The sequence below is a fragment of the Mercenaria mercenaria genome, chromosome 14, assembly GCF_021730395.1.
Source record: "Mercenaria mercenaria strain notata chromosome 14, MADL_Memer_1, whole genome shotgun sequence".
Lineage (NCBI taxonomy): Eukaryota > Metazoa > Mollusca > Bivalvia > Venerida > Veneridae > Mercenaria > Mercenaria mercenaria.
In genome coordinates this window covers 62643574-62655118 of record NC_069374.1, presented here as the reverse complement: position 1 = coordinate 62655118, position 11545 = coordinate 62643574, and the positions used below count along the sequence as shown (strand labels likewise).

General features: G+C 33.7%; 1 protein-coding gene across 1 annotated transcript; it reads right to left on the bottom strand.

The window, feature by feature from the left end:
* Nucleotides 1-495: 495 nt before the first annotated feature.
* LOC123526264 (organic cation transporter protein-like) lies at nt 496-8905 on the bottom strand. Its single transcript, XM_053523671.1, has 11 exons — nt 8631-8905; nt 7820-8034; nt 7337-7567; nt 6219-6421; nt 5339-5511; nt 4899-5049; nt 4370-4504; nt 3780-3865; nt 3111-3231; nt 2662-2734; nt 496-1523 (listed from the first exon to the last, which is right to left on the bottom strand). Exons 1-11 carry the CDS (start codon nt 8770-8772, stop codon nt 1314-1316), a joined length of 1740 nt encoding a protein of 579 aa, XP_053379646.1. The 5' UTR covers nt 8773-8905; the 3' UTR covers nt 496-1313.
* Between the last annotated feature and the right edge of the window lie 2640 nt (nt 8906-11545).

Here is an 11545-nt window from a genome sequence, read left to right as displayed (position 1 = left end):
TAAAGACAAGCACTAAAATGTCGATATTTTGGCTATAGAATGTACCTTAATGATGTCTGACTGAGGAACTGACAAATAACCTTTAGAACTGGGGTGGCATAGAGGTTAATCAGGCTGAGCAAGACTGGAATCCTGGTATAGTGTATCACGTGCCTAAATCTGATCGAATCTTACTTGAACATAATGTTTACAGATTAGGTTGAGTATCCTATTTTTTCACCAAAGTACTCATCTTGCCGGAAAAGTAATACTTTGCTTTATTGTGCATACCATGGACGGTCAAAGTAATCATTTTAGCGCTGTTTTTTTTTCAGGTTAAGATTGTAAAAATTATTTACTTTTCTAAAAATTTGTATAGGAGTTTAGCAGTCAGTCATAGGAATAATCACAGAGAATCTTGCATTGTGGTCTTTGGTCATATGAAATAGGGTGGAGGCATTGCATAAATATACGGCGTTGGTTTCTAAGCATAATAATTAATTACACTAACATTCGTAAGTATCCATTTTACTCAATCATCATAAAGTTTAAATATTTTCAATTTAAATAAAAATAACACAGCAGCAACCAATTTTCGGATAAAGAATTCTGGTATATTTTCATGTTTGATAATTGTAGTAATTTAAAGAAGGAATACACCGTTCATAAGACCAAGTACAATTTTAACAAGGCTTATTTGAAATGATTTGTTTTCACAAAGCCGATTTATATTCTAGTAAGTTTTAAAGAATTTGTTACCTATCATTTCATTAGGAATTCGATTTCCCTTTCGTCATGCCTGATGGTCTGGGATGGTTAGTTTTTAAGTTTTATATGTTTTTGATTAGCGAGACTTGATCTTACGCTTGCCAACGCCGTCAAGAATAATTCGAGACCTACACTTACTTAACAGTTTCATAAAATGTTGTGTACTCATACTCAAAGTACCGTGTGACTGTTGTTCCTTTTTTTAAAAATATTATATTATGTCGGGTCACCAAAACGATTAAAACCTCATTGGTGACATTATGGAAACAATTATATGTTTCCTTTATTTCATTCTATAAAGCGTCTTAACAGTCTAGAGTTTATTCCGTCTTAACAATTATAATAACGAAACGGCTTTCAATTCCCAAACTGTATTATGTATTGAAAATGTACATTAAGACTATCTTAAATTCATCACATACGTAAATACTGTGCAAAATTCTTATCTCTGGAGAATAACAATTTCAATGTTAATACAGGCGAGAAATGTTTTATTTTAGACACAGATAAACTGTCTTTTTCATGTGCAGGAAAATGCTGGAAACTCATTGACGAATGTATTTGTTTTACATTTGTTGATCAGATTCCGTTTTATGAGTTAATTTCTTCCGGTTACAGGGGAGCTTGAATCGGTTTTCCTTGTACCACTGTTCACATTCTTCAAGGGTTTGTGGTAGCTCATATTGATGCGTTTCCGGTATCCAAAACATTGATACTGCTACTATAGCGCATAAAATGCCGAACACGAGGCCCGGTGCCCATGCAGCAACTTCTGCCTTAAAAACAAATAACAACTAATTGTTATTCTAACACGTATTGTAGCAATTAATAAATAAACAAAAAACAAACAACACATGTTTAATCTTGCAATGAAATATGATTGACTATTACACTTTACTTCCTATGATTATCATTTAGAAGATTCTATCTATCTTTCATCATATATGAACTATTCCAGTGCTAAATGGAAGTAAAACAACTCTTCAAAGACATAATCATACAATACTCGTATCGACGTATGTGTGGGCCTTTTTGAGCACGCGAATTTAATGAGGAGCGAACGTGCTTATGTGTGATGAAACAGTGACGTCATAAAAACATGAGCCCACCCGCTTAGCTCAGTAGGGAGAGCGACGGTCTACGGATCGAGGGGTCGCGAGTTCGATCCCCGGGCGGGGCGTACGTTCTCCGTGACGATTTGATAAAAGACATTGTGTCTGAAATCATTCGTCCTCCACCTCTGATAATGGGGAAGTTGGCAGTAGGTTTGTACTGGTACAGAATCCAGGAACACTGGTTAGGTTAACTGCCCGCCGTTACATGACTGAAATACTGTTGAAAAACGGCGTTAAAACAAAAAAAAAAAAACCCAAACAAAACAAACATAAAAACATGATTTCATAACGGTGTGAAGTCAACCACTAGGTCAAATAACAAAATCTGTACATTCACAAATAGTCTGCGAGTTGTTATAAATACTCCTCTAAAGTGTGTTATTTTATGTTGGGTGTGAATTCTAACAGCCTAATGTAATGTAATACTAAAATGTAGTGTAATAATCAGTGGTTAGAATAAAATTCATAAAATTGCATCTAGTATTATTACCGAATGAAATATAGACAGCCAGATAGTTTAATTAATATTTCCTAACATTCCTATGATTTATTTACTGATAAAACATAGGGACACATTTTTATCTTTTAGATAAAATAGATCATATTTTGTGTAATAATGAATATCCTTTAAGTGTCTGCTATTGTAAAAATTATCAACTATGATATATGTTAAACCTGAAGCAGTTCAATCTCGAATTATGAACTTCCTGGAAAAGGAACTGAAAATATACATTTATTGTGGTGTTTAAGTCAAAAACTCTTATGATTTTTTTTTTCAGATTGATTTGACTATAAATACCAGATTTCGTGAGAAAGGGGCCACCATGCCGCCAATTCTAGCTGCTGTTGAAGACATACCGACTCCCACGTTCCTGTAAAAGACGGATATATGAGGGGATTATCTGTGATAATTCTATTTGAAGCAGAAATTTCAACAGCTTTAAGTGTAGCCAATAGTTATACGTGGTATGTTGTTGTATTCGACAGTCCTTTTTGAAGTCAACCATTTAATGAAGTAAACTTCATCAACATCATTTAGTACAACATATCATAATAATCTAAAAGAACTTAGAATGTCTCTATTGGATTACGCATACATTATTTGCAAAGAAAGGCAGTTATCTCTGTTTTAAATAATTCAAATGGCTGTGTTTTAAAAGGTTTTACACAAAATGTACTGACAGCCAAATACGCTGGGAAAAATGAACACTTCACTAACAGTTAATCATCATTAGATAGATATGGTACCTCATATTTGTCGGATAAAGCTCATGTGTGTAAAGGAATATTGTACTAAATGATCCTGTTATTGCAAACTTTCCAATCAAGGTGAACACTGTAGACCCAATAACCATCGCAGAGTTACCACCTGTAATGTTATTTGTAAAATTATATCATTATGTTATTATAAGCCAAAAAAACTAATAATAACAATTAAAGATAAATAAATTAATAAATAAAATAATAAAATAAATAACCGTAAAGTCATTCGTAAAAGTATGTTAATATCTTAGGAAAAGCAAACTATTACTGTAAAATTGTATAGGTCTTTGAATATTCTTTCCGTAGGTCGTTATAGAGTTTAATAATCATGGTTTTGCAAAAAGACTTGCAGTCTAAGAACATATAACGTATAACTTATCAACGGATAACATATTTTGCCTTTACCTTTAGGTCTACGTAGCAAAAAAATATTTTTGTTTGTCTTATTTCTACTGTCCAAAGACAAAGTTCATACCAAGAAGCAATATAAAACTAATTATGTATCAGCGATTTTTAAAAATATATTTAATAACTTAAAGTAGTTATTGTAAAACAGAGAAAAAATCATCTCTGCATTGTAATATAACTATTTCGTTTCAAATAACTGTGACAACTTGGACATTTGTCTCGAATGTTCACACAGCTTATATTTACCCGCCGTTGTAGTCAAAATAGTCGCTATGATCAAAGCAGTGCCACATATGGTATGGAAAATAATGGAAGCCGGCTTCCTTCCATATCTAAGAAGTTAGTCTTACATTTAACTGTTTGTTGTAAATGATAGAAAACACAGACATTTCAGCTTTGTTATGTCTCTTCAATGCGCAAGCATTTTAAACGCTTGAAAGTCAATTTTAGTACGAAGACTTAAAACTTATGTCTAGTATGTTCATTTATAATGTTTTCTCCAAAGTCTTTGAATTCCAGTTTTAGTAAATATTACTCATAAAGTTTCGATTTATTTGTATGGTATAATTCAACAATTTTGTTAGAATTGAAGTGCATGAAATAGTTGCTTGAAATGTCAGCATGTTAACGTCCTTTGCAGATGATATGATAATCAAACATTTTACTATATAAAAAACAAGTAAACGCTCACTCTTTGCATAATTATGTCGTATTAGCACATGTCAATGAACTGGTTTAGGCGAAGACTTTAATATACATGTCTATTTTCTAAATGCATTGTACTCCAACGTTGCATATTTTATTTTTTAAATCTGGCTGTGCAGGATAATTATTACCTGGTAATTAGATATAGCTCCGCAGCTGCTGCTGGATACTCGACAATAGAACCAAGAAAAAAGTTCAAAAATCTGTTCCCAGCGAGACTAGATGATATTAGCATTATACCATAATAAGTGATGCTATTAGTCGTCCTATAATTTACGAATTCTATACTAGTAAATACTGGATTTATAAAATGTTTCTGTAATTAATGCGAAAACAGTCATTTAATACACAATACTTTATTAATTGCCTAAATGAACTGATTCATTTCTTTATATTGTTCACTAATACGAAGCAGTTAATTAAGTGTCTAAGTGATGTAAGTGTTATGTCCATTTTGATGAATATCATATGTTTCATGAGCATTTGTATCAAGAGAGTATTATGTGCTGTTTCGTCAAATACAGACATCTGCATATTATCAACATTACAAGAACCAGTGCTTATCATCTAACAAGACCTTTGTCAGGCACGTAAATAATTATTCAGGATACAAATCGCTTTAGTCAAATTATATGAATAAATCAGAAAAAAGTATTCTACCAAGCAAGCCACATAATCAGCGATGAAATGAACAGCCTTTTTGATTTGACCAGGTCTATAACAGTATACTGTTTCACTGATAAGCCCTTCTTCTCTTCGCTTTTATCATCCTTCTCTTGTTTCACATCCGTTAGAGGTGTAGCTATTGCACCTAGATTCAATAAAAAAGACGTAACACTTTACCAGAAAAGTAAATAGAATAGGTAAAGCTATTGCGGATAGATAAATAAAACATAGTATAGTCGTTACTCCTATCTGTATAATCAAAATAGTATTAAAAGTGAATAGATAAAGTAATATTATTAAAATATGTATGAAGCTGAAATTTAAACATAAAGTTTCGAACCATACTTTTATTTTTTTGAGATGAAGGCTTAATTATGTGAAATGAACAACTGCTTTTTGTTTTACAAAATGACATAAAACTATGCATTTCTTACTTTTAGACACGTCTACTTTTGTTTCATATCTTAGTTCAAACTCTCGGAATCCGCTGACACTCACTATATCATCATAGTTTTTATTGTTTCTCTTGCAAGCCCTGTGGATGATTTCTTTTGCCTCCTTGATACGCCCGTTTGCTATCAACCATCTCAGTGATTCATCTATTAAACTGTTATCAATTGGAAGGTTATTATTACAACTACATGTTTCGCTTTGATTAAGTCTATTTACGAGAGGCAATTGAATGTGCAGCACCCCTCACGCACCGCATGCCGGCTTAAGCGGAATTCTATTGCTTAGATACTGAATGGACTCCATGATCTCAGAGGTATAAAATAATTACTCTTTCCCTTTTCATACACATAACCTCCTCTTTTGTAAGCTGACTATTTCTTTTGATATCAAAACTTTTTCTAGTTTTACGTTTTCCATTTAGATATCGAGAAATTGGGACTATCAGAACTAAACGTCAAGTTTTAAAATTGCATGTAGCTGTCAACGTAATTTATTTCCAGATAAGCAAACGGGATAAAAACTCTTATTATTAACGAAAACAGTAATGCATCTGGACCTACATTCAATTAATTTCTGGGCAAGATTTGCAGGCTAAGATAATACAGATCTATATAATTACATCTTTACTAATCCTGCCTGTCAGGTAATACAGCATTAGTTCTTAAATGGGATATTTTGATACACGCAGGCAAAGCTGTTTTATACTAAGTGATATTTCATTTTCATTTCGGCTTGTTAAGTGTTTACCATACAAAGATGACAAAACACTTGAAGCGAGATTTGAAGGGTAAAGAAACACATATCCTAAGTTTGTTGTAAGAGTATTTTAGTACAAATAAGCTTTGATCATTTTACGCTTACCACCATTCAATTAGCGACCATGATGAAAGGCAAGCCAAACATATCTGAAGGTATCTCCACGACAAGTTTCGAAATATATATGCTATCGGTGTTACTATAGCGATACCAGTTGTCCAAAACAGGAGCCCGCATACCTCTATCTTTCCACGTGATTCTGTTGGTACCATCTCAATTAATAACAAGCTCACTGTAAGACCTGTTCCCTGTTGGATGATGATACAAGATTTAGTATTCTAAATATCAATCAATAGCTGTTTGAAAAACACTTCTGATCTTTCCGGGACATATCAATCAAAGTTATTTTCTCAACATTTGTGGACAAAAGTTATATCCAAACACCATTCTTTCAATCATTGAATTTGTAAGAGGCGGCGGAACACTGACATGTTGAAATGCACATTTAAGTCAGTATGCAGGCCGCATAAGCAGAAATATGTTGGAATAATCACCTTCCCTCCCTCCTCTCTAAACACACCCCCAACACACACACACCAAAACCTGTACCAGCTATTAATAAAAAAACAACAGTTTTTTAATTGGGTAGTCATTGGAACAGTGGCCTTACACTCAAGCGCAGAAAGTTTTTTTCTTGTTATACATCATGTATTAATCATATGGAATTGTTTTTGTTTTGTTTTCGGGGGGTTAACGTCGCACCGACACAATTTTAGGCCATATGGCGACTATACAGGTTTGGTGGTGGAAGAAGACCCCCTTTGTGCTATATAATCTCCGGCGGGCATCTGGGTAGAAACACCGACATTCCGTTAGCCAGCTGGATGATTTCCTCACATGAAGAATTCAACGCCCAGAGGAGGCTCAAAGCCATATCGATTAGAGCAATTGATTTGAAGCCAGGGACTTTAACCACTCGGCCACCGAGACACTCCCATATGGAATTGCGTCCCTCGAATTAAGTGTTGGCCTGTATATACCACGAGCATAGATTGTAGGAATTGTAATGCATATCCTGTACATGTTATTTATTTTTATAGATACTAATCGAGTACAGATTTCATTGTAAAGATCGTTCTTACTTTTTCCCATTATCTACTGCAAAATAATGAATCATACACAATGACCGAACAAGCATATTGATTTCGTGACGACGCACATACCTGTTGGAATGCACCTGTTAGCATTCTCATAATTGCAAATAAGGTGAAATTCGGAACAAATGCTGTTGCAAGGGCTACAGCAAAGATGAACACGTGACACATGATGTGAATACGCTTTCTACCATATCTATCCGACAAACTGGTAAATATAAATGCTCCTACACCCTGGCCCAACATGAGAAGAGTCTGGGAAACTTCCGCTAATTCCTTTCTCTCACAAACTAAGTCCCACTGAAATATTCATGAATGAACATTTTCACCCTTTTATATTTAAGATGTTTAATCAGCATGTTGACTTTTTATAGAATGTACTGAAATACTTTGTAATATTCTAGGCGATCAGTTAGAAGATATAAAAGTAATAAAGTATAGATGTCTATTTTAATGTCTTTTTAACTACAAACAGATACAGATTTAAATAAATTTTGACTAAACATATGAATGCTATATTTTTGTATACTATGACGAAACGTGCGAATAAACCTCTGAAATGAATGAACGTTCCTCGGAAAATGGCCCTGAATCATGGTATGTCCAGCCATTTGTGCAGCCAGTTTCGGTAACTGTAGTTTTTCCTGTCTCGTTAGTTATATATGTGATGGAGCATTTCTCGAATAATCTGGCCGTTGACAAGTTAGTATGTTCATTATATCCTGATGCATTAAATACATCTTTACATTCATGTTGTGGTTTGTACCCTGTCAAAAAGAAACAATGGAACGAAATGTACAGTGCAAATGTGGAAAAAATGTCATTGAACGGCATTGAACTATGCAAATTACAGACATATAGTGCTTTTTCTGAATTTGAATATTTTTGTTCAAAAAATATATTTATGATTTAATTACAGTGTATTATATTTAACATCAGCTATGTAAACAGAAATAAATCACCAAAAATATCAAACTAAGTTCTAACACAACCAGAGAATATTGAAAGCACGAAAAACTGAAACTGACACTATGCGCAAGGAACTCGAGGTTTTTACCGTACGAACTGCGCTGTTTGAAGATCGGTGTCTTTATTGTTTGAATTTGCTTACGAAATATTAAAGAAGGTAAGTTCACAAAAACTGAACGTTTTGAATAAATTACCACGTTAACATGCGGTAAATAAATAACACTAAATACATTAAATATTTGAAGACAAAGCAATGGTACGACAGTGGTCTATCTTTTCCATGTAATGTATAAAAAGAGCTAACACGGCAGTGTTCTGACTGATAAATAAAGAGAGAAATCATACAAAAATACACAAACTCTTACAACTATCAAATTTCAACATCTCATATTACCTAAGAATACAATGGAGAGCATATGTAGACTGCATGACCAAATAGATACCATCTCTATGATAAGCTGCCTTCTTTGATAACTTCCCCATTTTCCCAACGCTCTCCAAATCTTGTCCACATCAACATCTTCTACGGTTGGCATATTATTTCAATTTTAAACTATTCACTTACGATCTTATTTCTATGTATTCCTTCCACTTGTTTAGTAGTGTATGAATTGTAAAAATAACGCAATTCAAACCTATACCGTGAGAGGACAATATGCATCTGCAATGACAAAGTAGATATTGCTCGTTTGATAAGTAAAGTTGCTTATGTCCATGCATAATTATCGAATAGCATACATAGGTGAAAGCAATGCTACATATGCGTGACAGAACAACCTGATTTGTTGTCCTTTAATATGATGATATTATTGTCCTAATAGTCATACAAAATGTCCTACATATAAGGCCAGCTATAATGTTAATATTACGTGAGCTCTACTGTGTACCACGATTTCACCTAATACGCATGAACTCGGTTCAGTCGTCTATGAAGCATTAATTATTTTTCCACGGATTGTTGATAGTTTCTGTCTCGGATCCGTACGCCATTGTTTTTATGGTGTCTGCGTGTGCGCCGTGGTAAACTGTGTATTTTTATAACTGCTAACTTACCGGTTTCGTAGTATTTTCCATCAAATCTTTAGAAGTACGCCAAAACAATTTTCACTGCTGCAATATTGAAAATATAAGTTATATCACCACAAACTAACACATTTTTTTGTCTCGTGCACGTCTGTGTTTGCGCAGCTGTGGTTTACAGTGAAGGGACACTGCGGCTTTCATCCATGCTTTTTTCTGCTTCTCTTATTTACCTACCACTTGCTTTTTTGTATTTTGCATAATTATTAAATAATGAAAACGTACTTGTTTTTGGCCATTTAAAGCAAACCGTCTGCTATATCTTTCATCTACAATTTTTTTTTTCGCGGGCCTACTTTGTGATGAAAGGCTCTCTGGCTGTGTTTTGGTTTCTCATTGCTTCCGGGAAATCTACCCTAAACTATTTTCTATTCAATGTATGAACATATTTTAGAAATATGCTTTCTAGTCTAGTCTCTATTACTTATTTGCTATTTGTAATATGCTAAAGCAAAAGACTGCCGTTTAGTTTAATAGTCCGAACTAATTGAATAAATGAATAGATTTAGATTTTGTAAGATATTTTGTTTTTACAACAAACCATACCATCTGCAGCCTTTGCCTTTTTAGTCTTCAGTTCAGTTATGTTTTTGTTTCACGAAAACAGAAAATAATGTTCCATTTTTCTCTACTAGAGTGAAAATGAAACCAATACGTAACATTCATTATCTCTTTTTAGATTACTATAATATATATTCCGTTAGTGAATCAGACTCAGTGACTTTCGTTTACTCTCTTTTTAAACATGGACACTATATAATAATGGTTTCTGTGATACTGCATGATCATTGTGTATTAAAATTATAGTTTTTATTGTGATGTCCGGTCAGTAGCCTTTACAAGTGTGCGACTGAATAAATATGACGCTTACCATCCGTGACTTTCAAAACATTAATGTATGCCTTTCTGCACCGGAAAAATGCTTCTCATCTTAATTAATATAACCTGATAATATTCAGTCCATAGTATTATTAAATGAGCGGTTGGTACCACTGGCACCAGATCAGAAAGAAAATGCCTCTATACATGTTATACCCTACCCCTAGGTATTCTATTAGAACCATGGTCATGAACGGGAAAGTGCATTTATCCATTTTAATCGTACATTTCTCATCTTGAACGCGCAGTTCGGTGAATGGGTACCTAGTATATTGAACAAGTGATAATTTATCTTCCATCGTGCACCAGTCACATTATCTCAATATTCCATATTGCAGAGATGCTCCACATATTTTATGCTTTCATCAACGCTACAGAAAAAAACTTGCGTGAACTCCCCTAATGAACATCCGGTCTAGAGGTCACGGCAGTGTGCACATGTAAGGCGAAATGTAAACAAACAAAAACAAAATGAAAAATATTCAAAGTTTTACGATAAAACTCGAAATGATGAATGAAATTTATCTTGGATATGATTTTGAATTTGAAATCATACATTGGTATACATCTGTTCCGTTTATTTAATTCATTTTACACATTTATGCTGCATATACATATTTTATCGGACACGTGTTGTAAAATGACGACTGACATACATTTTCACATCGGCCAATCAAAATGATTTTATAATCTAGAACGGAACTTCACCAGGGAAGTTCAAGCAAGTTTTTTGTGTAACGTTGAAAAACTCTAAACTACGTGTTGTTTTTCTAAGATAAGAAGTATTGAAAAATGTGACCGGTACACAATGGTACATAAATTACCACTTGTTTGATATCCATAGTACACATTTACCGAACTGCGTGTTTTAGGTATGAAATGCGCGATTAAAATGGGTTAGTATATTTTTCCCTTCATGATCATGGTTCTAATAGAATACCTAGGGGTAGGGTATAACATGTACAAGGGCATTTTCTTTCTGGTCTGGTGCCAGTGGTTGGTACGGTTAACTGGATAAAACATGCATCCTTTATACATCTGTTCCTGAAGGGCGGACTAAGGGGTCCGGTTTGTAAGACGCCAGACACCGGATATAGCTCAGAAAGTGTTAGTAAACAAACAAATGTGCAGTTGTTTTTCTTTACCAGAGGTAAGATCTTGCTGTATTAACGCTTATCGAACGTATCAATAAATGACACCGTGCTTGGACTAAAAACTGTATATGGTGTATTGTATAATGCTTACGACTTATCAGACCATGAACAATCTGAGATTATTACCTCGAAATTCACAGAATATCTACAAATATTGTTATTTTTAATAAATATTTCGAATAAATAAAAATAAAAA